The following is a 27,708-nucleotide window of genomic DNA, read 5'->3' on the forward strand; positions in this document are numbered from 1 at the left end:
GATACCATGCTGCCTAACCACAAAACACAGTGAAAACCAATCACTTTGTAGTCTCTGTTAAATGTATTTCCAGAATTCATTCCTAGTGATGTCATCATCATTGTTTCTGTACGATTTCCTATAGATGTGACCATTAGAGCCTCTCTGCTTAAATGGTTGTATCCCGTGGGTGACAAAGTACTATGAAATATAACGACTGAACTATTTGTGATCTAACAATGGAAACTCCAGGTAGGAATATCAACTACGTAGGAAAAGAAAGATTGCTATTACCATAAACAAGACACATCAAGTTGCAAACAGGCACAATTAAAAGACACTCACATAAGGCTTCCAGCACACACACACCATTCTCAAGATGCTAGTGTTGGCAATCGTGTGTGCGTGACGTGTGTTTCTCTTACGGAGGGGGCGGATGAATGCGTGCACTTGTGAGCCAAGGGAAGGGGAAAGGGGGTGGGGACTAGTTTCTGTAATTTTTCAAAAGACATACATGACAAATGTTTACGAACAGCTTGGAACATGGAAATATTACCATCTATTCTGGGTGTATACGTGGACCAGGGAAAAAAATTCCTGTATATCCCAGTTAAAAACACACTTTCTTCCGGGTGAAAATGCACTTTTTCCGTGTTTAGTGACTTTATACTTTTTCTCGGAACTGTAAAACTTATCATTTATTCAATGATTATAATTTTATACACCAGCGTAGAATTTCCTGGAACTTTAGAAAACAAAACTCGGGAAAGAAAACACGTTTTGGAAAGATGTTTGATGTGCAGCAACATGTACACTGCATATTTTCATATTACGAAAGTATAAACTCAAACTCCACCAAACACCACATGTTACTTTCCGAAGCATTGAAATCAAGATTGTGACGCGCTTTAGTAAGCCAGCTACTGATCGTCACGTGATCTCGCAAGCTGATGACAGCGGATATTCAGAGCATAGGACATGTGATGTAGTCAGCCAATAGCAACAGCACTGTTAGGTAGCGCGAACACACAAACACAAAAAGTTGATGGTTTAAAAATTTATACAATGTTTCTACAGGAAAAGAAAAGCTTTCATATATAATATTGGTCTCGAAGATTAATAAGCTGCATGAGAAGCTAAGCTTTCATGTACAATGTTGATCTTTTTTGTGCGTGCTACACTTTAAGATACATCACACAAATGTGCCAGTAAAATTTTTAATGACGACATAAATGTCTGATCTTCTGGGCTTGAAACTTCTACACGGTCGTCCTCAAAGAGCTGATTTTTAAATGAGAGTCAAACGCTCTGTGATTTAAGAAATTCATTGTACATTTTTGCACATAGGTCATCTCACGTATAATGAAATTTACTTGAAAGTAATGCTTTTAAAAACAACCATTCACAGTATTTTCATGCGACCTTTTCGAAATAGGTTCATTTCAGCAGTTGCCAGAGCGCGCCAGATAACGGGAGTCATCGTGCTTGAACAGTTATGACGACGCAGAAATCCCGTATGTTTGTACGTGTAAAGCATTTAAAAAAATAAAAACAAGACATTAGAGGATATTCCAAGAGCATCGGAATTTTGTGAACCATACCAATCCAGATTCGGATGTAAATAACGTCATTGTTCTGCAAGACGATTAATGCTTGACTCTGTCACGAAGGTGCAAATAAAATATGAAACTAATAACATATTTTAGCCTTCCATAATTATGTGAATGTATTTTAATTCACTTGATAGCTCCCGACCCTTGAAATCCGTTTTGTTTTCATTTGACGTGAGAGCAATAAACCAAGAGGAAACAGCACAACGACTACACGTAAACACAGGTTACGTGGAGACTACCTACCTCCCCACCAAAACACAGACTGCTCTGTGCACCAGCCCCGGATCTATGATATTTCCGAACTGGGGCAATAGTAGATAGTGGCGCCTCCCCTCCCCCCCCCCCCCTCCCCACCCCTCTCCATCAAGCGTTTAAGGTTGGATGCCAAAAATTAAAAAAAAAAATAGACTTTTCAAAAATTTGTTCATTTCGTAGCACACATTTTTCTGAAGAGTCTAATACATAAAACATACGTGTTTGAGGAAATGTAAGACATGTTATTCGGTCTTAAGAGTTCCAAAGTGCAGTACCACACTTCTTCCCACAGCATTCTTCTATCTATTTCATTCAGTGGAATCCAAACACGTAATATTTTATAATGAATGCAATCAAACTATATTCAGGGCAGTGGAAATTAAAATGTCCTGTTGTGCCTTTCCTCCTCCCAGTCAGCTGGTCTGACATCCTGCCACACTTTAAAAAAAAAAAAAAACCTCGCAATTAATACTGGTTGGGATTATTTGCAACTGGGAGAACAAGAAATCTTCAGAAAATGTGCACTCTTTACTGCCTATTAGCTAATAACTTGCTGTTTTGTGTACCATAAAATTAAATATGTGTTGTTGTTGTGGTCTTCAGTCCAGAGACTGGTTTGATGCAGCTCTCCATGCTACCCTATCCTGTGCAAGCTTCTTCATCTCCCAGTACTTACTGCAAACTACATCCTTCTGTATCTGTTTAGTGTATTCATCTCTTGGTCTCCCTCTACGATTTTTACCCTCCATGCTGCCCCCCAATACTAAATTGGTGATCCCTTGACGCCTCAGAACATGTCTTACCAACCGATCCCTTCTTCTAGTCAAGTTGTGCCACAAACTTCTCTTCTCCCCAGTCCTATTCAATACCTCCTCATTAGTTATGTGATCTACCCATCTAATCTTCAGCATTCTTCTGTAGCACCACATTTCAAAAGCTTCTATTATCTTCTTGTCCAAACTCGTTATTGTCCATGTTTCACTTCCATACATGGCTACACTCCACACAAATACTTTCAGAAACGACTTCCTGAAACTTAAATCTATACTCGATGTAAACAAATTCCTCTTCTTCAGAAATACTTTCCTTGCCATTGCCAGTCTACATTTTATATCCTCTCTACTTCAACCATCATCAGTTATTTTGCTCCCCAAATAGCAAAACTCCTTTACTACTTTAAGTGTCTCATTTCCTAATCTAATACTGTCAGCATCACCAGATTTAATTCAACTACATTCCATTATCCTTGTTTTGCTTTTGTTGATGTTCATCTTATATCCTCCTTTCAATACACTATCCATTCCGTTCAACTGCTCTTCTAAGTCCTTTGCGGTCTCTGACAGAATTACAATGTCACCGGCGAACCTCAAAGTTTTTATTTCTTCATCATGGATTTTAATACCTACTCCGAACTTTTCTTTTGTTTACTTCACTGCTTGCTCAATATACAGATTGAATAACATCGGGGAGAGGCTACAACCCTGTCTGCATTACAAGTGTGAACACGCATTTAGAAAACCACTATTACCCGTTTCTTTTGATTTTACTTAAAAACACTGTGAAAGTAAAATGCCCCATCATAGAACACAGCCACTTTTTGAAAGATAACAACATCAACAGTCGGAAAGTTGTTTGAAATTTGTGGTGGAATTTTGACTGAAGCTGCACATGATAGATATCATGCAGCTGACAGAAAAGCTCATTACATCAGGTGAAAGCTGGTAGACACTATGAAATTTTTATAAAAGGTCATCAGGAAATACAGTATGGTTCAGGAAGGAAAGTAAATATTTTAGGAGGTGGCAGAACAGATTGATCCAATATAACATTCTGTACAACATATGTCCAGCTATTTTGGTTACAGAGATACAGCCGATTACAGAGCTAGCTTTTCATTTTGTGTGTCAGTACTCTATTTTCTATGGGTTTATTTATCAAATGTAATTTTTGTTTTGAACTTCAAGATGTGAAATTGTGCTTGATTATACATAACTGAATTTTTCAACTGTGACTGTGATTCGTTAACCAATCCCACAGTATCATTTAAGCATATTGTGTATGCTGCAAATGCTAAGTATGCTGAAATGGTATTTGTGTTTGTGTCTTGGAATTGAAACATTGCTGCTGCTTGCGTGAATGTGGCAGATGATTTCCAACCACAGAGTACTAGAGTCAAGAGTATTTATTCACATTTTCACTAAACTGCACAAGACTGTTGTAATGCCAAGCAGTCAGATTTCCTTTGAATATGCAAATGAACAGCATTATTAAGTTGATAGAACGTGGTATTTTAACAACACCAAACAGAATTTCTACACATATCGATATTCCACATACAAGAATATGGTGGACATTATATATGCATGGAATCTATCCTTATTTACAATGGATTCAACACCTTCGAGAAGGAGATAAAGGTAGACAACTGGAGTTTTGCTGTTGGATAATTGCAAATCACTGAGTAACCCCATTAATATTATTTATTGATTAAGGCCCTTTCACTCACGACAGTATCAAACTTTCATCAGTGATCAGACTAAAACCCACATGCCTTTACCGAAAGATATTTTCAAGAACACTTCTTTGTAAGTCTATGGTATGTCATGGTAGACAATTGGATGACTGTGTCTGTTGTGTTACTGAACTGTTTTATGGGGACCCATTACCCAGATGTTCTTAAAGGACGAGCTTCCAGCATTATGGAAAATGATATTTTGGCAATAAGGATGCATATGTCCTTCCACATTGATGGGGACCCCCCTACACATCCAAGCTATCAGGTGACATCACCTAAACCTAACATTCCCTACAAAACTGACTGCCAAAAATAGTAACATTCTTAGATCACCAAGGCCCCGGGCCTTAATCATTTTGATTTAAGAAAAGTTACAAAAATTTAACTGAAAACAAAAACAATGAAAAATTTTCAGAATTCTAAAAAATTCCCAGGCTTTTCCTGGATCTCCCAGTTGTCCCGCGACGCATAAACCCTGTTATTACAAGTGCGATCATTCAGAATATGAATACTGCTGTCCTCATAAAAGAAGGCCAAGATGACTTCAAAAGAGCTACACATGGTGGTGTTAAGGGAATTAGAAAGTTCACTGAAATTGGAGATGGAATTTTAGAAAATAAGTTTTGAACTTAATCATTTGTCTTTGTGTAACATCTTCTGTCATTATTTGTTTGGGTTCCATTCTAAAAGTTCTATCTCTGTAACCAATAAGAACTGCACACATTTAATATGGAAGGTTTCATTCAAAATATTTACTATTCCTTCTGAAACAGCCTGTGGTTCATATCTGCCATAAGGTAGAGTCAAGTACACTACCATGCCACAGTTAAACATGCATTGTGAACTTCTAGATCCAAAAGTTCCTGTGTTGAAAGGGTACTGATAAACAATGCGAATAAAGTCCACACAACAAAACTGGAGATCAAGAGACAGTCAAGATATGAAATTGCTAACTTTAACTGTATGTAGTGACTAGGTTGACTGTACCCCAATCAAATACATTACACTCAGCATGTATCTGATGGGCACTCCAAACTAAATACATACAGAATTAGCTGTAATACAAGTAATATACACTACCCAGTTACATTAATGTGACCACCTGTCAAAAGCTGAAATAACCACCTTTCACAGTGCGAGACATGCAGGAAAGATGTCAATGAAGTTCTGGAAAGTACTGACAGGGATGTCAAGCCATGTCAATTCCAGTGCCATGCCCAGGTGCACCAGTTTTCTCTGTTGAGGATCCATGGTAAGAACAGCCCATTCAAGATGTCCCACAAATTCATGACTGCGTTGAAATCTGGGGTGTTTGATGGCCAAGGCAGTACAGTAAACTCATACTAATTCTCTCCAAATCACACACGTACTCTCTGAGCTCTGTGACATGTTGCAGTGCTCTGTTGGTAGATGCCATCGTGCCACGGAAAAACAAACTGCATGTAGAGGTGGGCGTGGTCCCCAAGGATAGATCCATTGTGCCTTCCAGAATGACGAGATTAGCCAGGGAATGCCAATAAATCATTTCTCAGACCATAATGCGTGCAAGGTGTTTGCTTTCAGACATTTCACACCATACACGCACAATGGACATCCGTCTGATGGAACATAAAAAATGATTCATCTGAAAAGGCCTCCTACTGCCACTTAGTGAACATCTAGTTGTGGTACTGGCATGCAAATTCCAGCCTTTGTCACTGATGAACAGCAGTCAGCATGGCTGTGTGAACCAGGCACCTGCTGCAGAGGCGCATGCACAGCATCGTTTGCTAAACAGTCAGTGAGGAGACACTGTTAGTAGGCCCTTGGTTCGTCCGGGTGGTCAGTCACTCAAAATTTGCACATCTATCTTTGCCTGTACACACCTTTGCAGCCATCATTCACTGATCACCTATGGCCCACAGTTCACGACAGTTGCCTCAGTACCAGTTCTGGATAGCACCATTTTTCCATTCATGGTATACTTTAGCCATGGTCACACTAACAGTTTACAAACTTAGCCATTTCAGAAATGCTTCTATCCTTGGGACGAAAGACAATGATCAAGCCCTTTTCAGTGTCAGAATAACTGCTCCCTTTCCGCATTACAACAATGACTACACTGTTTTCTATGTCCCCCAACATGCTTTAAATATCCCCCAATGTTAGTGCTTCCAACTGCTGTCTGTAAGTGGTTATTGCACATTGATGTCAAGATATTGGCAGTGGTCACATTAACGTGAATGGTTCGTGTAATACTACACAAGAATTGTGTATTATATATGTGTATCGGATCTTTCCTCATTGGCAGATGCACTTCAAACTATTACAATACAAAACAGATCGAGTTCAGTAATGCAAATAACTGTAGAAGAGTCAAAAGGCAAAGTGAGAACTTTTCATTGCACCAAATACCCAGAAACTGAAACAATTTATGATATAATGTGTTTACCTGCAGTCACTTGTATCTGTCACAGATCACAAAAGGTGTGTCTTGCCTAATATGGAACATTCCCTTCACATACAAAGACAGTTTTCTATTGGACACGAAGGAAATCTTTTCTGTGAAAAATTATTGTAGACAATTCACTGAATAAGATATTTCCCATGGATAAAATGCAAGGAAAGTTGCAGTAGCCCTATTTGCTATAAATCTTTTAGCCACATATGATTAGGCGTTATCTGCCTGGAATAATGACAACCTATTTGTTAGCTGGGTTTCGTGACAGACGGAAGTCAATGTTAGTGCTCCCAAACGCAAAGCATACCCATCCAGTGTTTTAAACACCCAGCAAGCAGTTAGTAATGGCAGCAGTACCCTGAAGAGGCATCAATGTATCCAGTTCAATCTCCATCACCAATTGCTTACTGCACCTTTATAAGATCCAGTTGTTCCATGCTGTGTCTCCTCACCCTATATCTGCGTAAACAAGCTGGTGATCCCTGGTCAGACAGTGATGTCAGGAGCTGCTGACTCTCTGGAGACAAGTCAGTGACTGGCAGACCTAGGACCTTGCGCAGATCCGACACATTCATCTGAGCTGTTGCTTGACCCATGGTATCGCCAAGCTAGAAACAAATTACAGGAATGAATTTATTTAAAATATAAAAATACTACTTCTTTATATATAAGAGCTCTAAACTGACACTAAAGAAAAGTCATTCTATGTATTACGGATGATAAGACAAATTACATAGATAAGAGTTCAAGTAGTAGAGAGAGTGTTTTAAATCCTCTGGTCATATTCACTTTCCAATAGGAAGTTTAAAATCTGAATTGTTTTCACTGTATCATCAGCTATGATCTGTGGCAATGATTTGTCAAGATGCAATATACACTGTAGGTCAAGAGTGTCTGGATTTGCTTCAAGGATGAGGCAGACTGTCAGGGTCACTCAGCTGTTGCACTGAGGAAAAGTTCTCTTGTGGTAGTATGTGTGACGTAAGTATGACCAACATGGATGCAACACAAGACTACAGGTTCTTCTCTCCGAGAGAGGCAGAATGATGTTTGCCACTTCTTGGTAGGGGCTGGTACAATAGTGGGCTGGGTGGCAGGTGGGTGTACTGTCTGTGGGAGGAAACAGGGAGGTTGTCACAGAGAAAAAAGGCTCCTGATGCATGCCTTTTCGTCTTAACTGCTGCTGTCCTCTTCATTTCCAAACAATTCCTAAGAATATGGATGTTAGGGTTCTGCAAAAGTGTCTTGTAAGAGGGATGTTCTGGACTATACTAAATCTTAACCATGTAATTAATTACGAATTGGTGGTGGTGTATCTTTAAAAGTGGAATCCTGCTTCAACAAGACTATCAACAGAGCTCATGCAGAAACCTACAGTCGCTAAGTGGACTTCACTGGGGTCTTGGGGTCTAGTAGGCCTACTGACCAGCAAGTAACACATTCGTATTCAAGTTGGGTTAAAATCAATGACTGTTATAATTTCTAGAACTTGTCAATCTGCTCCACAACAAGTGTTTTGGAGGGCATGTAAGGAGTTTAGGTTGTACTAAGCTGCTTTATGTGTGATAACCATGTCAGTTTGTGGTCAAAAAGCAGTCCTAAAAAGTGAAGGCACGTTATGAAGGCATTTTACCACTTCCAGCCACTGGCCACCCAAACATAATTCAGGGCGGGTGCGTGAGTGAATCAAATTCTAGTATTTTGTAGGTAAAAAAACTCTACCCACGATTTGGGTCCATAACTCGTCTTCTGCTGAAGGCAATGATGTAGAACTACAGTACAAATGGAATTTGTCAACATACAAGGCCTACAACACATTTGGTGTTGCAATGGCAGCAGTTTTGTTTATAGCAACTCCAAAAAGGGTAGTGCTCAAGGCTGAATTCTATAGAACACGATTTTACTGTATATGTTGATTAATAATTGTCGTACCAACTTGGAAACAACAATGGGATAATAAATTATTAATAAAAGTTGGTAGGTTGCCTCGGAAGCCCCACCAATGTACCATGGCTACGAGTAGATGTCAGAAATTTGTGACATAATGCTTATGTAAGATTGCTGCCAGGCATAGTTGAGGCACAAAGGCTTCCCAAACAGAAGACTTCACTTGTAAAAAGTTGGTAGTTGTGGATGTGGACCTTCGAAATCTGTACTGAAATGCTGAAAGCAAATTTCTTATCTGTCCAACAAAGTCTGTGATTGGCCCAACATGCAAAAAATTTGTATAGATTTGCCATTACACTGATCAGTCTGAAGCTGCCTATATAGCATGGCTTTTTATTTTTTTATTTTGCACATTGATACTTTTTGTCTATTGGATGGGAACAACTTCACTCTTGGCTAATCTATCAATCATCATCGGGGCGCCACTCTGTACCAATGATGGTGAGCAACAGCCAGCATACTGAGGAGGCTAATGGGTGCTTGGGTGTCTGCAGGAGAGGGCAGTTCTGACTGGTGGACAGGCACAGGGCCTGTGTTGACATACAGCAGTAGTATGTGCATTGTGGGTTATGATTTCTGAGTCACTTGGAGACCTGTCACTGTGACTTACTGTTCACCAATGTTGGGTATTTTTGGTAACTTTGTTGTGGAATTGTGTATGCTGTATTGTGAGCGTTCTGTAACTACAAGTTGAAATCAGCTGATGTTGTTTTGATAGTTCACTGTGGAATTGTGTGCTCTATTGTGGGTGTTCCATTATTACAAGTGTATTCACCAATGTTATGTAGTTGCTGATAGTTCGTTATTAAGAGTTGGGATCAGCCAACACGGTTTTGGTATTTTTGGTCTGTGGCGCTGAATAGTACAGATCTTACTGGAAGCCCTGGACACTGGTATTTGGGTGAAGCTTTGTGTTGCCTGGTGCATGTAGGATGTGAGGTTATTTTACGTAGAGGTCATTGGGGCAGCCTTTTGGTGCGTCGTTGGGTACAGCAGAGTGATATGATATACCACAAGTGTGCCTTCTCTAGAGGTGGATGTGCTTAATTTGTTGGCTCAAAATGTTTGATGGCATTCATTTAGACTTTGCATAGTTTCGTACGTTGGTAGTGTGTGCTCCCAAGAAACTGACAACAAAGATGGGAAATTGAATTCTGCTCCTGCATGAGTGTTTCCACATAAATGCATTGCTGCTAGTTGGGAGACAATAGTTTGTAGTATGCGTGAAACTATGGCGCAATCCACGAGTTATTGCCGTTGGTTTAATACTCTATACTGTCAATGGTATTTCTGAGTTCAGTATCATTCAACTGCGGCAAGAAAGGCACTGGTTTCCTTGAAAGAGGAGGACACTATACGGCCTGGTAGTCGAGTGAAAGTGAGTGAAGTCAGTCAGTCAGCAAAAGGACAGAATATGTAAGCCTACGTCCTTTTATTATTTTAAGTGGCTGGTTCATCACTGTTGCAAAAGATTGCTGGTTGCCTCTGGGTGCACCACGTAAGGTTAAGTTTCCCTAGCATGAAACTCACTGTCGTATCGGTCAATGACTTCAGCTGCAACAATACAGAACCTGAGCGAACTTTCAGAGACACTATCAACTGTATTATTAGTTGTTTGATCCTGTATTACTTGAATGGTTTTGAAAGCACACACTTTCGGTGTGCAGAGTGATATTGTTGTATTAATTTGTAATTCGGTGGCTTTGTGTTTGAATGACAGAAAAACAAAGGTTTGGTTACCTGAAGTGGCTTTTGGCCGTAGAATGGTTTTTCTGTGCCCAACCATAACTGCGTTAGTGGAATGCTGCTGTTGAGTGCTTTTGTTGTATGACCTGCCGGCACCTTATAATGGTGTTCACCACCTTGCCTGATTTGAAGAACATTCTGGACAGTTCATATGAATGATTTGGCCACCTAATTGCCCGACATGAATCTCATCGAACAGTTATGGAACACAATCGAGAGGTCACTTTGTGCACAAAATCCTGCACCAGCAACAATTTCACAATTATGGTCGGCTGTAGAGGCAGTACAGTCAATATTTCTGTTTGGGACTTCCAATGATTTGTTGAGCCCATGCTATGTCAAACTGCTAAACTATGCCAGGCAAAAGAAGGACCGAAATGATATTGCATGACTTTGGTCACCTCAGAGAGTACATCACCTTCACATCAAAGAAGCACACCAAAATGTACGTCTCCACAAAAAGTCCAAGCACTGGATACCCATGTTAGGTTCTTGGTCTGTATGAATTGTGGTACGACGACGAACATACATGACCCACATTTTTGTGGGACAAATTTGGAAGGCACAGGAAAGGTTTAAGAAGGGCCCCTTCAGAGGGCTCATTGGAGCTAGCGTACAGCCAAGTCTACAGCTTAGGAACTATGCTAAATCCAAAAGTCATCTACATGTGGCAGTCGAGTAACCACAGGTCACAGGCCATTGATGGCAACAAGAGAGAGCATAACACTCAGAACGGAGCACTGAGGGATGCCATTCTCTTGGGACAGTGGGGAGCTGAGCTATGTACCAACTTAAAAAAAAAGTGGGATATAAACTGATGAATCAAACTTGGTCAAGAACCTCAAAAGACAAGGTTCCTGGGTTTTAATATACAACGTGATGTCACCAAGCAGTGCTGTGTGCCCTATGAAGGTCAAAACAGACTGCAATGAAATACTAGTTTTTAGGAAACCTTGTCATACCTAACCAGATGGCCAGTTGTGGACTGTGCCTCCCAGCACCATATGATATGGAAACCAAGGGCCCCACGATTTGATAACCCAGCATAACCACCAGGCTACCATTGTTTGCAGAACATGATGGTGGAGCTAATTGTTCAGCACCTGTCAACAGACACTGGGTTTTTACCTGGTTTAAAGGCAGGGATGATGACGCTGTCTCTGCACTGCGAATGGAGAACATGTTCTAGCCAAACGTGGTTGAAGACCCTGGGTAAATGAAGTCTGTGAGTCACATTCATACGTTGGATCATCATATTATGAATCGAATCAGGATCTTGGGCTGTATCAAGCAATGAATTAAGATCCTAAAGCAATTCTCTATCAGTGAAAGGTTCATTATACAAGGGTTGACTGAAAAGTACTGCCTCCACCTTCGTAACTCTTAAACAGTAGGCAGCATTGGTATGTGGCAGGTACTGGCTTGTTCTGTAGCCTCTTCTCTACAGCTCCAGTTGGCGGGAAGCCTTAGCAATGAACGGTTGTATTGTTCTAGTGTAAAGTATGGAACCCTGCACAGACGGTCGGTCAATGCGATCTAAGCAATGTGCAGTCATTGAATTCTTGACAGCAGAAGGTGTCACCCCAAAGGAGATTCATCAGAGAATGAAAGCAGTTTATGGTGATTGTGTACTGTGCATCGTTGACAGACTGATTCAGAATTCCACTCTCCGAGTGATACAACGATCGTCCTGAATCAATCTGTCAACATTTTGCTTGTGAAACTCAGTGGTTGCTGCCACAGGATGTCCAACTCTTTGTTTGTAACGCAGGTCAGATGTTCCCACCTCAATATCTTTAAACTTACTCGCTCAACGATGCACAGTACTCACATCAACACAGTCACCATAAATTGCTTTCATTCTCTGATGAATCTCCTTTGGGGTGAAACCTTCTGCTGTCAAGAATTCAACGACCGCACATTGCTTAAACCGCATTGACCGACCGTCTGTGCAGGATTCCATACTTTACAAACTGTAACAACACAACCATTCAATGCTAAGGCTTCCCGCCAACTGGAGCTATAGAGAAGAGACTATGGAACAAGCCAGTACCTGCCGCATACCAATGCTGCCAACTGTTGAAGAGTTATGAAGGTGGAGGCATTACTTTTCAGTCAACCCTCACACAATTAAGGGTTACAGGAGGTAAAGGATGCACTCAAAAGTTAGCCAGGTGAGAAGAGGACATCAACACTATCATGAAGTGGGTCACAAAGTGTTCAGAAAGATTGATGCATTGGTAGAAAGACCATCATGAAGGAGGAATATGGAACAGCTGTTATCTTTGGTGACCCAGCAGAGTACAGCGCTCGGCCTACACCTAAGATAAAGAGGCAAATGTTCCCAAAGAGGAGACGCAACACCTCTGCAAATACTCTTAATGTGTTTAATTCAATAAAGATCCTTTGCACAGAGTGATTTAAAAGCAATGGTAGCAGCCTGTGAAGGATGTTGCTTAAGATGCTGCAAGACTTTCCATGGTTCTAAATGGCTGCTGCACCATGGTACCAACCACCAGTGGAGGGAGACTGCAGAAAGAGTACAGCAGCTCCTGTAGTAATGGCCACCAGAACGGTCACAGGGTTGTAGTGACGGAAACGAGGCGGGACCCGCGGAGCGGCCCGCGAACAACACAATGGGAGAGGACAGACACGGCCAACGAAGGACCTTACGACACAACAAGAACAGACAACAGAGTCATAAACCAAACAAGACAACCAAGTCCACTCGTAAAGAAAACACGAAAGTCAATACGCTGTCTAATGTGAGGCGATATGTCCTGAGACGCACGTGAGGTTAGACTGGCAGGCTGAGCGACAGGCAGGCGCTTAAGTACTCGATTGGGGATCCCACTATTGGCCACTGCAACCTCGTGTTCCACTGTGGCGCCCTCACTCTAAATGCGGGCCAGGAGGCACGCGCCGCCACAGCTTACGACACGATGGTACAGAGACCTCTATGGGCCTTTGACGTCATGACATCTGGCGGGGATTCAAATTCCGCGGCGCACGGTACCAGAGCTCCAGTGCATATAGTCGTGTAGGATAGGTCTCCCACAACCTTGCTGATCTGTAGATTGCAGATAAAGCTGATGGCAGACATATACAACGGCCAGTTCTCTCTTCAGAGTGCCTAATATAACACAGTTAGCCGCTCCAAGCAGAAGATGTGCTTTGTTGCTGTTGCAAAATTTTCATAATTCTGACTGATATAAACCAACGGTGCAGTGTTCATCTTTGCATGACAGTGTAGATATTGCCACAGAATCAGCTAAGTAAAAAATCCATACAATTTACACATACATTTATGTGTAAAAGTTGACTTCCAAATTATCTTGGGTGTGAGACTGCACGCGCCATATTCGAAATTCCAATATTTTACTGTGTGCATCGGTTTTACATCATCTTTTACTGGTTGTGTCACTTCTCATTTGTATTGTGATATACTGTTAAATTTAAAACATTTGTGAGTACCACTACAAATTCATACTATTATCATCAATTGTAGGCCTAAACTAACCTATCGTCATTTAAAAGCCATTGTTCTCTAATTTCATTGTACAATTATGTGAGGAACAGGTTTGTTTTTGAAAATATTTGGTTGTTTACAAAAGTATGTTTTTGAAAATTTTTAGATGTTTACAAAAGTATATTTTTGAAAATTTTTGTAACTTGTGACTTGTTTCATAGAAAATCAATGTTTATGTTTTCCTGTTACTGTCAAAAAATAACTTGCCCCTAATTTCAGTATATATCAACATGAAAAAAAGAATTCTGAGATTTTTTTGGAAGTCACCTTTGCCATTAGCATGAACTATTTCAGAGTAAATTGGCATTTTTGATTTAATTACAGTACACATTTTATAACAAACATATTGTGTTACACCTAGCTTTCTTTTTAAAGACGACTCTATATTATCTACATTAGTCGTAAGTCAATGCTATTTTCAAATTTATTAGTGACTACAACCTCATAAAGTTAGGAAACCAGTAATTTTTCTTGCAGGTTATTCTATTGCCTTCACAGAAATCTCCTTTCATCTACTAATTGCTTCAGTTCTTAAAGGGAATTAGTAATATTCTTAGCCAAGCAGATTAAAAGATAATTAGCAGGTTTAATTTAAAGTTATTTGTTTACTGTCCTGTAAAACACTACACCAGCCACAATGCAACCCCACTGTGAATGCTGTTCTCAAACACGGGATGAGGCAGTTGATGTTTGTAAGCAACTGGAAACTGCCCTGATTACTGCCAAATGACCAGCAGGTGCTTTGAATTGTGTTTTGGGAGAGCTCTGGAGGGTTGTGTACCACAGTTACCAAAGGTAGCTCCCGTGAATCCTGTCTCCTCCACAGGAAGTACAGGATCTGCTACTACCTGTCCACTTGACAACAAGTGGCCTGTCAATGGTAAGTATGGGCATCCTGCACAGGATAGACAGAAACTGTGATGGATTTGAGATGTTCCCCTAAGCAACAGGTGTTAGGTTCTGTCTTCCACTGAAAATGAGCCAGTGGGACTTTCTTCACCTGTTTGCAAACCCTCTTTGTCCTCTGTCAAGAGAAGGCAAATGCAAAAGGGCAGGCATCTATTACTCATCAGCAGTTCAAATGTATGACGAGTAGTGGAATCCCTTACAGAAATGGCAGCACGCCAGAGGAAGGAATATCAGGTACATTTAGTGTGTATTTCCGGGGGCCTCATTCAACAAGTTGAAGAGGCTATTGTGGCAGCCATGAAGGGAATAGGACGCAACCAACTGCAGATTTTGGTGCATGTCGTAACATTATCAGTGGTGGACATAAAGTTGTGATTGGATCCTTCTACCAAGCACCAGACTTACCTCCTGATACAACCGAAAACTTCAGAGAAAATCCTGTTCCCCAGTCATACTGCAATCAATAGTGGAGACTACTTAAAAAAGTTAGTTTGGAACCCCATTAATGACAAAAATGCATTAGCTCTAATAGCAACAAACAGACCTGACCTCTTTGAGAATGTCCACATTGAAACTGAAATCAGTGACCATGACACAGTTGTGGCAATGATGATTATCAAAATGTAAAGGGCAGCTAAAACAAGTAGAAGGATATATAAGGTTCAACAAACTAGATTTAAAAAAAGCAGAGGTGGAATCATATCTCCATGAAGAACCTGAAACTTTCACAGCATTGCAGGAGCATTAAAGGAACTATGGATTACATTTAGAAGAATAGTTGAGTGTGCACTGAATAGATACATACCCAGTAGAACAGTTCATAATGGGAGGAATCCTCCATGGAATATAGTCACTGTAAAGAAACTTCTAAAGAGAGACTACTGCATAACAGGTATATAAAAAAGCATAGGACTATAGATAGAGAGATGCGGAATGAATTGCATTTGGATGTCAAGGTATCAATGATTGAGGGCTTCAATGAGTACCATAGTAGAATACTGACAAATGATCTTTCATGAAAGCCAAAGAAATTCTGGTCATATGAAAAGGCTGTTAGTGGCATCACGGTTGGTGTCCAGTCACTGGCAAATGAGAAAGAACTCAAATTGAGGGTAGGAAAGCAAACACAGAAATCCTTAACTCTATTTCCAAATTTTCCTTTACAAAGGAAAACCCATGTGAGCTGCCCCAGTTTAATCCTCGCACCACTGAAAAGATGAATGAAATAAATGTTATAGTTTTACTGGGATTGAGAAACAGTTGAAATCATTAAAACTGAACAGAGATCCGGTGAAATCCCTATCAGAGTTGGTATGACTACCAACCAGCTATCCACCAGTGTGAACGGCCACTACCAAAGTGTGGCCAACAGCAAAGTAGACTGCCTTGTGGCACAACATGCAACTGAACATAACACTCTTGATTTCAATGGCTGCTTCACTACCCAAGCCATCTGGATCCTTCTCTCCACCACCAGCTTTTCTGAACAGTGCAGATGGGCATTATCCTTACAACACATTCTCCACTCCCACAGTTACCCTGGCCTCAACCTACGGTTAACATACTGTTCCCACACCCTCCACCCAACAATTTCCACCACCTCTGTCCTATCATCTCCTCCCCATTCTCGTCTCTCACCCTGTTTATTTGCAGCCCTCTGCCAACACATTTGCCCATCTTTCCCCACTCCTGTTCTTTTTCGTTCCTTTTTCCCACCTTCCTGCCCCACAACCTCCTGACGCTGTGCCTGTCGGCAGTCTAGTCTCTACACACTCAACCAGACAGTGTTTGTCTCTCTCCCCACCAGTAAGCTATTATTCCTTCCCCTTCTCCACCCCTCCAGATCGCTGCTTGCATCTCATGAGATGTTGCATACCGGCCTGAGATGCTGGAGCTGGCAGTTTTGTGTGTGTCCATGAGGTGTGCTTGTGCTTTTGTGTGTGTGTGTGTGTGTGTGTGTGTGTGTGTGTGTGTGTGTGTGTGTGTCCTCTTTACTATCAAGGGCTGTGGCCAAAAGTTATAAGCGAGTGTCTTTTAATCATGGCTGTCTCCAACTTGACATAATAACGTCTTTATGGTATATAGCAATCTATCTTTTCCTATATTTTGATGTTCCTGCCTGGAGTTTCCAGTGTTTATTTTTGCTGAACTGCTTTCTTCCCTCCTGCAACCCTGTGATGTTTTCCAGTGTTATTCCCCTCTACAGCAGTACTCTTCCCAATGTCCATTCTTTCTCTTCTTTCCTGTGCTTATTCACTGCCTTCCAACTTGCATCTGCTTCCGAGCCACACTGTATCAATGACCATCCGCGCACCCCTCAGACTTTGAGACCATGTGGATTGTTGATGCAGCATCTAATGCCCCAGATTCTCTACTTTGACAGTTAATTACATTTATTTCTATTGATCCCACATCATCGCTCTGCCTGACGGACTTTAAAATTTTGTTTTCCACACCTACCCATGCTACATGAACTTTTGATCCACAACCTAACCCAAACCCCCTCTTTGCTTATCGCAACATACACATACACATACCAAATATCATTGTTTCTTTTCACCCATGTTTCTGTACATTTTTAACATGTGTGTGTAGTTTTGCTTGGTTTCAAGTATTTTTGTGCATCTTTAAATATTTGAGTACAATTTTATGTATCTGAAAATATTTTTGCATATCTGTGCGTGTTTCTGCATGTCTACATGTATTTTATAAATGTCTTTACATGTCTTTTCGTTTTCCAATTCCTCTCACAACCATCTACATCTATTTTTCCCATTTCTGAGTCATTCCCATTTCCTTTGTACCATTCCTGCCACAATGGACCCTTGCCCCATCTTTTTGCACAAGTTCAGTAAAGTATTACTTTCCCTGGCTAAACCCAGTCCCACATCCTGTTTCTCAAATGCTGCCTAAACCATGGAATCCCCCCACCCAAACAGTTTAACTGTAAAGATTCCTTGCTCTGGATACCACCCTTCCTTTCCCAATGACCTACAACCTTTCTGATTCCGCTAATTTCTGGCCCTCACAAAGCTAGTACTGCAAAAACTCATCTCCATGGCACAGGAAACCAAGAAACATCTCTGCAGTATACTACTACTCTGCAATCCCTATTCCATCACATCTCTGAAATTGAATCCCTTGCTCTCCGGCACCTGGAGGAGCAATCCACACACCGCCTCCACAAATTATCCAACCTGCTGAAATCCTACTGCTGCCTTGGGCACCACTATTCAAAGCCCTATTGTATCCACAGTGTTCCTCCTCATCCATCCCTCATAGCAACTAAACCCTGCCTAGCCGACATTTTCAACTTGCCACATCCCCCAAAACTCCCCACCAACCCTCCACCAAATCCAGAGCCAAAATATTCCGGTAACACTGTCATTAGCACTTCCACCAAAACCATCAGCTCCACAGAGGTTTCAGTCCTATCCAAAGGCCTCACCTTTAGCCCTACCCCACAATTTAAACATGCTGGATTTGTCAAAGATCTACTCTCCTTCTCCCTATACCTGCAATGGAAGCACTTTTTGCCGCCAATCCCTCCAACCAAAACCACTGAACCCTGCCTCCCCCAGTTCATACCACCATCCAACTGTGATCCTCCTCCCCGCACCCCCACCTAACCACCCGCTGGTCACCTTTCAGGAATTCATTACCTCCAACTTAGCCTCACCATCCTTCCCCAGAACATTAACCTTTCAGTAGAAGAAGGAACAGCCACACACAACCTCAAAACAAATCCTGACCTAATCACCCTACCGGCAGACAAAGGTTCCACCACTGTTGTTATGAATGACAGTGACTGGTTACCCAGGAATGGCGTATCTGCAATGTCCAAAACTCCGTTGCTCAGTATGGTCAGGGTCTCACCAAGGCCTTCACAGATAGGCACTATCCCCCAGACTTAGTACGCTAACAGATCTCCTGTGCCATTTCCCCTCACAACTCCAATCCTCCCATCACCCCCATAAACCAGCCACATAAGAGTGTTCCCTTTGTCACCCAGTATCACCCTGGACTGGAACAACTGAATTGCATCCTTCGCCATGGCTTTGATTACCTATCATCCTACCCCAGATACTTCCCAGCCCATCCAACATCCACAACATGCCTATGCCACTCCAAATACCAACCCCTTGCCACAAGGATCATACCCCTGCAGAAGACGCAGGTGCAAAACCTACCCAATCCACCCAACCCACCACTTCCTATTCCATTCCTGTCACAGGTTTATCCTACCCCATCAGGGGCCAGGCCACCTGCGAAAGCAGCCAACTCTGCTGCAATCGTTGCACAGCTTTTTATATTGTTATGACTGCCTACCAGCTGCCTGCCAGGATGAATGGCCACTGCCAAACTCTGGCCAAGAGCAAAGTGGACAACCCTGTGGCACAACACACAGCTGAACATTACACAATTGATTTCAATGGCTGCTTCACTATCCAAGCCACCTGGATCCTTCCCTCCACCACCAGCTTTTCTGAACGGTGCAGATGGGAGTTACCCTTACAACACATTCTCCACTCCCGTAATTATCACAGCCTCAACCTACGGTAGCATACCGTTCCCACACCCTCCACCCAACAGTTTCCACCCCCCTCTGTCTTATCATCTCCTCCACATTCTCATCTCTTACCCTGTTTATTTGCAGCCCTCTGCCAACCCACCTGCTCATCCTTCCCCACTCCTGTCCTGTTTTGCTCCTTTTTCCAGCACCTCCCTGCCCCACAACCCCCCGACACTGTGCCTGTTGGCAGTCTAGTCCCTGCATACTCAACTAGATAGCATTGGCCCTCTCCCCAACTGTACATTACTGTTCTTTCCCCTTTCTCTTCCCCTTCCCCAACCCCTCCAGATTGCTGCTTGCATCCCGGGTGATGCTGAAGTTGGTGGTCATGTGTGTGTGTGTGTGTGTGTGTGTGTGTGTGTGTGTGTGTGTCCTCTTTAATGATAAAGGCTGTGGCCAAAAGCTATATGAGTGTCTTAATTGTGTATGTCGGCAACTTGACGTGTCTTCTTTACGGTAAGTAGCAATCTATCTTTTCCTCACACTGTTGATATTCCTGCCTGCAGTTTCCATTCTTTGAATTTGCATTTAAGTTAGCCCCTCTGTGCCAACCAGTATGGAGTCCGAAAACATCGATCTTGTGAAACCCAACATGCACTTTTCTTTCATGACATATTAAAAGCTTTGGACCAAGGCAGTCAAGCAACATTCAGAATTTCTTGATTTCCAAAAAGCATTTGACTCAGTATCCATCTACGCTTATTATCAAAAGTATGACCATATGGGGTATCAAGTGAAATTTTGTGGTAGGGAGGATGTAGCATGTTATCTTGGATGGAAAGTCATCAACAGATGTAGAATAACTTTGTGTGTGCTCCATGGAAGTGAGTTGGCACCCCTACTGTTCATGTTGTATCTTAACGATCTAGCAGAAAATATTAACTTGAGATTTTTTGCAGATGATGCAGCTACCTACAATGAACGACAGTCTGAAAGAAGCTGCATAAATATTCAGAAACAACTTGATAATATTTCAAAGTGGAGGAAAGATTGGCAACTTGCTTTAAATGTTCAGAAATGTGAAAGTGTGCACTTCACAAAATGAAAAATTGGGGTATCCTGTGACTTCAGTATCAATGAGTCGCACTCGGAATTGGAGAACTTGTACAATTACCTGAGTGTAACACTTTCTAGGGATATGAAATGGAATAATCACATAGACTCAGTTGTGGGTGAAGGAGGTGTAGACTTCAGTTTATTGCTAGAACAGAAGAGAAATGTAATCAGTCTACAAACAAGATTGCTTACAAATCACTCGAGCAACCCATCCTAGAATATGGCTCAAGTGTGTACCAAACAATGGATATTGAATCTACACAGAGGAGGGCAGCATGAATGGTCAGATGTTTCTTTGATCTGCAGGAGGCTATCATGGAGATCTTGAAAGGGCTGAACTGGCAGACTCCAAGACACACTTAAACTATCTACATCTACACTCAAACCAGGCATAGGTTAAGTCCCATTGTATCAGTAATTAGATTTTCTTCCCCTACCATTCACATGTAGAGCACAGGAAGAATGATAGTCTGAGTGCCTCTGTGTGTGCAGTAATTATTCTAATCTTATCCTCCTGATCCCTCTATGAAAGTGATATGTAGGGCTTTGTAGTATATTCCTAAAGTCATCATTAAAGTTGGTTCTTGAAAATTTATTAATGACTTTCTCAGGATAGTTTATGTCTATCTTCATAAGTCTTCCTTCAGTATCTTTATTGCACTCTCCCATGAATCAAACAAACCTGTGACCATTTTTTGTTTGTTTTTGTTTTGGTTTTAGGGCACAAAACTTCTATGGTCATTAGCGCCCGGTCCGTGACTTAGGAAACAGTAAAAAACCGAAATTGAAAACCAGCAGCAATGAGAACGAAAGTCATAAAATTGGAGAAACTAAAAGCAGAAGGAAGGCTTAAAAATCCACTACAGAAAGGGGTTGGTTGTCCCCAAAAAAAGCTTCAAATTACTGACGTCATTTCACTGGCACTAATAAACTTGAGAACGCGGTCAGCTGAGCGCGTGTCATCTGCTAAAATCGACGATATATCAGGCGATAGCTGTAGACGGGAGCGTAACGGATTAAAATAGGGGCACTCAATTAAAAGGTGTCTTACCGTCCACAGCTGAGAGCCGTGGGGACAGAGTGGGGGAGGATCGCCCCTTAAAAGATATCGATGGCTAAAAAGACAGTGCCCTATCCGGAGTCTAGTTAAAATTACCTCCTCCCGACGACGCGTTCGGGAGGAAGAGGTCCAAGCACAAGGAAGAGCTTTCATGTCCCGCAATTTATTATGGGTAAGTGTCGACCAATGCGTGTGCCATAAATGAACAACACGTCGACATAGAACGCTCCGTAGATCGGCGAAGGGAATCGATTGAATAGCTGGCCGAGGAAGAGAGACTGCAGCCTTGGCTGCAATATCGGCCGCCTCATTTCCACAGATACCAACGTGTCCCGGGAGCCAGAGGAACGCCACCGAGACGCCCCCCAGGTGGAGCAAGCACAGACAGTCCTGAATCCGGTGGACCAGAGGGTGCACAGGATAAAGAGCGTGGAGACTGAGGAGAGAGCTGAGAGAATCTGAGCAGATAACGTACTGTATCCGCTGATGGCGGCGGATGTAGTGGACAGCCTGGAGAACAGCGTAAAGCTCTGCAGAATAAACCGAACACTGGTCGGGAAGCCGAAAGTGATTTGGGGTGTCGCCAACAATATAGGCACTCCCTACACCTAACGATGTTTTCGAGCCGTCGGTGTAGATAAATGTGGCGTCCGTCATTTGTGCACATAGAGCAGCAAATGCCCGACGATAAACAAGTGAAGGGGTACCATCCTTGGGAAATCGACAAAGGTCACGGAGCAGGCAGATCCGGGGACGGAGCCAAGGCGGTGCTGTACCCCAAGTTGTCAAGAAGGTTTTAGGAAAGCAGAAGGAAAGAGAATGGAGCAGTGGTAGTAGGGAGGAGGGGCGGCCTGCATACCCTACATCAAAGGAGGCGTCGAAAAAAAGGTCATGGGCTGGATTAGCAGGCATGGAAGACAGATGGCTAGCATAACGACTCAGAAGGACTGCTCGCCAATTGGACAGCGGAGGTTCAGCAGTCTCAGCATAAAGGCTTTCCACAGGGCTGGTGTAAAAAGCTCCAGACACTAAACGTAATCCACGGTGGTGGATAGAGTCGAGACGCCGAAGAATAGACGGCCGAGCAGAGGAGTAGACTATGCTTCCATAGTCGAATTTCGAGCGCACTAAGGCGCGATAGAGGCGGAGAAGGACCACTCGGTCCGCTCCCCAGGAGGTACCATTCAGGACACGGAGGGTGTTAAGGGATTGCAGGCAGCGAGCCGAAAGATAGGAAACGTGAGAGGACCAGCACAGTTTTCTGTCAAACATAAGACCCAAGAATTTAGCGACGTTTGAAAACAGAAGGTTGACAGGACCTAGATGTAAGGAGGGCGGAAGAAACTCCTTACGTCGCCAAAAATTAACACAAACAGTCTTACTGGGAGAAAAACGGAAGCCGGTTTCGATGCTCCAAGAGTGGAGGCGATCGAGACATCCTTGAAGGCGTCGTTCAAGAAGGCTGGTCCGTTGAGAGCTGTAGTAGATCGCAAAATCGTCCACAAAGAGGGAGCCCGAGACATCAGGAAGGAGACAATCCATAATTGGATTGATGGCAATGGCAAACAGTACAACACTCAGCACGGAGTGCTTGAGAGAAAGTACCCTAAATGTGCGCTCTGCCATAAATTTGCGAAGAAAAAGGGGCAGCCGACCTCGAAAGCCCCAAGAGAACAGTGTGCGGAGGATGCCTGTCCTCCAACAGGTATCGTATGCTCTCTCCAGATCAAAAAATATTGCTACTGTTTGGCGTTTCCGGAGAAAATTGTTCATGATATAAGTGGAGAGAGCAACAAGATGGTCAACTGCAGAACGATGCTTTCGGAATCCGCATTGGGCAGGTGTTAAAAGACTGCGGGATTCCAGCCACCACACTAAACGGTAATTCACCATACGCTCCAAAACCTTACAGACACTACTCGTGAGGGAAATGGGGCGATAGCTAGAGGGGAGATGTTTGTCCTTTCCAGGTTTCGGAACAGGAACAACGATAGCTTCCCGCCATCGTCTGGGAAAAGTGCTGTCGGTCCAAATTCGATTATAAAGGCGAAGGAGGTAACGCCGACTATGGGTTGATAAATGCAGCAACATTTGGACGTGGGTACCATCCGGTCCTGGGGCGGAGGAGCGAGAAGAAGAGAGTGCATGTTGGAGTTCCCGCAAGGAGAAAACAGTATTGTAGCTTTCGCGATTTTGAGAGGAGAAAGCAAGAGGTCGCACTTCCACTGCACGTTTCTTCGGGAGAGACGCTGGCGGGTAATTTGAAGAGCTCGAAATCTCAGCAAAGTGCTGACCCAATGAGTTAGAAATTGCGACGGGGTCCACTAATGTGTCATGTGCGACAGTGAGCCCAGAGACCGGGGAGAAACTAGGCGCGCCTGAGAACCGTCGAAGCCGACTCCAAACTTCCGAGGAGGGAGTGAAGGTGTTAAATGAGCTAATAAAGAATTTCCAGCTTGCCTTCTTGCTATCGCGGATGACACGACGGCATCGCACTCGGAACTGCTTATAGCGTATACAGTTGGCCAAAGTAGGATGGTGGCGGAAAACGCGGAGAGCACGTCGCCACTCACGTATTGCATCACGGCATGCCTCGTTCCACCAAGGAACTGGGGGGCGCCGGGGCAATTCGGAGGTGCGTGGTATTGAATGTTCCGCAGCTGTAAGAATAACGTCGGTAATATGTGTGACCTCATCGTCGACGCTGGGAAAGTGACGGTCATCGAATGTCGCTAGAGACGAAAAAAGTGTCCAATCGGCTTGGGCAAACTTCCAGCGTCGCGGGCGCATGTAGGGCAGTTGAGACTGCAGTCTAAGGACACTTGGAAAGTGGTCACTCGAGTGTGTATCATCAAGGGCGAACCATTCGAAGCGCCGAGCTAGCGGAACAGTACCGACCGCAAGGTCCAAATGAGATAAATTTGTCGTGGAGGCAGACAAAAATGTAGGGACCCCAGTGTTGAGGCAAACTAGATCTGCTTGGTGGAAGATGTCTAGCAATAGTGAGCCACGTGGACAAGGATGTGGAGATCCCCAAAGCGGGTGGTGGGCATTGAAGTCCCCAACCAGCAAATATGGGGGTGGAAGCTGATCAAGAAGATGAAGGAGATCAGCTCGTGCTATTGGTGTGGACGATGGAATGTATACAGTACAAAGAGAGAACGTGTATCCGGAAAGGGAAAGACGGACGGCGGCAGCTTGGAAGGAAGTGTTTAAATGGATTGGGTGATAATGGAGAGTTTCATGGAGAAGAATCATGAGTCCTCCATGTGCTGGAGTGCCTTCAACAGAGGGGAGATCATATCGGACGGACTGAAAATGAGGGAGAACAAAGTGGTCATGGGGACGCAGCTTTGTTTCCTGAAGACAGAAGATGACTGGCAAGTAGGATCGTAATAGGATGGACAATTCATGCCGATTGGCTCGAATACCGCGGATATTCCAGTGGATAATGGACATAGGGTGAACAGAAAATGAAGGAATGCGACCAAGGTCGCTGTCAACTCAACGACTGCTCTGAGCTTGCGACCGACAGCATGGAATGGCATTCAGCCGAAGGCAGAAGATCCTGATCCATAGGTTGGTCAGGAGTAGCTCCTGCCACCAGCAATCGGCCGGTTGATCGGCCGGCAGCAGTGCGCCTCGGCGACACAGAAGACGGCCGAGGGCGATTTCCGCCAGGTGGTGCTGTAGATGGGACACGCCTTGGCGGAGAAGGAGAGGAACTGGGTTTCTTTGTAGCCTTCTTGGAAGTATGATGTTTAGAGGAAGGAGGAACCGATGGTTGGGAAGTTGCCGTACGTAAAAACTCTTCACGAGTATGCTCTTTTTTCGAAGTCTTGGTGTCTGACTTTTGGGCTCGAGATTTAGCAGAACTCGACGAAGGGTGAGCCAGAGAGTGGGCAGGCGAAAGTGGTGAGGTTGAACGGGCAATCTTTGCGCTGGCCGATCTGACGACCGTGGCACTAAAGGTGAGGTCGCAAGTCTGCGTGGCCGCCTCCTTTGTTGGCCGAGGAGAAGCAAGGACAGTGCTGTATTTTCCTTTCTGAGGCACGGTGGGCTGTCGACTGGCCAATAATTTTCGAGCAGCAAAGGTCGGCACCTTTTCCTTTACTCTAATTTCCTGGATGAGCTTTTCGTCCTTAAAAACGGGACAATCTCGAGAGGAAGCAGCGTGGTCACCCATACAGTTGATGCAGCGAGGGGATGGAGGTGGACAAGCACCCTCATGGGCATCCTTGCCACACGTAACACATTTGGCCGGATTGGAACAGGACTGGCTGGTGTGATTGAACCGCTGACACCGATAGCAACGCGTAGGGTTTGGGACGTAAGGGCGAACGGAAATTATCTCATAGCCTGCTTTGATTTTCGATGGGAGTCAATGTCAAATGTCAAGAAGACAGTGCGGGTTGGAATGATGTTCGTGTCAACCCTTTTCATAACCCTATGAACAGCCGTTACGCCCTGGTCAGACAGGTAGTGCTGAATTTCTTCGTCAGGCAATCCATCGAGGGAGCGTGTATAAACGACTCCACGTGAGGAATTTAAAGTACGGTGCGGTTCCACCCAGACAGGGAAGGTGTGTAGTAGTGAGGTACACAGCAATTTTTGTGCCTGGAGGGCACTGACTGTTTCTAACAACAGGGTGCCATTCTGTAATCTGGAACAAGACTTTACAGGACCTGCAATTGCGTCGACACCTTTCTCAATAATGAAAGGGTTGACCGTGGAGAAGTCGTGACCTTCGTCAGACCGAGAAACAACAAGGAACTGTGGCAACGATGGAAGAACTGACTGTGGCTGAGACTCAATGAACTTACGTTTGTGAGCAGACATAGTGGAAGGTGAGGAAACCATTGCGGAAGAATCCCCCATGATTACCGGCGTCTCCGATGGCGCGCTCCTCCCTTGTGGGGGCCCTCTCTGAGGGCACTCCCGCCTTAGGTGATTGTTCACACCTCAGGTCACACCTCCCGACAAACGGACGGAGGGACCAATCGGCACTTTCGGAAGGTATCAGCTCGGGTAATCACCCCTCCCTGGGCCTGGCTGTTACCAGTGGGTACGTACGTGTCCTACCTGTCTACCCGGGGCGGGGAATTACGCGTTACCCCGTCACCAGCTACGCATGGAAGTGCGTGGGTCGGCCTTCAGACACGCACAGGGAGGAAGAAAGAGAAAGGGAAAGGAAAGAAGAGAGATCTCAAACGCCGCAGCGGAGAAAAGGGTAAAGAGAAGAGGTAAGGAAAAGAGAAGGACAAAGGAAGGATGAAGACATACAAGCAAGGAAGGCGAAGAATGCGGTACATTTACAAGCGTCCGTCTCCGGACGTAGGCACACACCATACTCCCAGAGGGGGAGAAAGGGAAGGAAAGAGCCAGAGCTGAGGAGGGGGGGGGGGGGGGGAGGGGGGGGGGCGAAGATGGGGGATGGGGAAGGATGCGGAAAGGGAAGGTATGCAGCCCGGAAAGGAAGGAAGGCCACATTAGCTCGGGGTCCCGTGCTCGCTACGCACGTATCCACAAAAGAGTTGTGGACCCCCTGGGGGGCCTGTGACCATTTGTGCCTCCCTTCTCTGTATATGTTCAATATACCTTGTTGTTCATATACGGTACAGGTCCCACACACTTGAGCAACATTTGAGGACCAGTTGCACACATGATTTGTAAGCAATCTCCTTTGTAGACTGATTTCACTTTCCCAGTATTCTACCACTAAACTGAAGTCTATCATTTGCTTTACCCACTACTGAGCCAATGTGATCATTCCAATTCATATACCTACCAAGTGTTAAACACAGGTATTTGCATGAGTTGGCCAATTCCAAAAGTGACTCATTGATATTACAGTCACAGGATACTACATTTATTCATTTCGTGAAGTACGCAATTTCACATTTCTAAACATTTAAAGTAAATTGCCAGTCTTTGCACCACTTTGAAATCTTATCAAGATGTGAGTGAATATTTATTCAGCTTCTATCAGGCAGTACTTCATTACAGATAACTGCGTCATCTACAAAAAGTCCAAGGTTACTATTAATACACTCCTGGAAATTGAAATAAGAACACCGTGAATTCAT

At 43.6% G+C, this 27,708-nt stretch overlaps 1 protein-coding gene across 4 annotated transcripts in view; it reads right to left on the reverse strand.

The window, feature by feature from the left end:
• Nucleotides 1-27,708, reverse strand: part of LOC124612689 (G-protein-signaling modulator 2) — a 138,090-nt gene that overhangs the window by 84,758 nt on the left and 25,624 nt on the right. For 3 of the 4 annotated variants that reach the window (XR_006979561.1, XM_047141032.1, XM_047141044.1), the window contains exon 9: nt 7,216-7,410. Coding sequence is in view for 2 of the 4 variants with exons in the window: in XM_047141032.1 (XP_046996988.1) it covers nt 7,216-7,410 (195 nt within the window). In the remaining 2 variants the exon portion in view is untranslated. The remainder of the gene's footprint in view (nt 1-7,215; nt 7,411-27,708) is intronic. The other variant, XR_006979562.1, reaches the window with a different exon arrangement.

Source organism: Schistocerca americana, chromosome 1 (genome assembly GCF_021461395.2).
Source record: "Schistocerca americana isolate TAMUIC-IGC-003095 chromosome 1, iqSchAmer2.1, whole genome shotgun sequence".
NCBI lineage: Eukaryota > Metazoa > Arthropoda > Insecta > Orthoptera > Acrididae > Schistocerca > Schistocerca americana.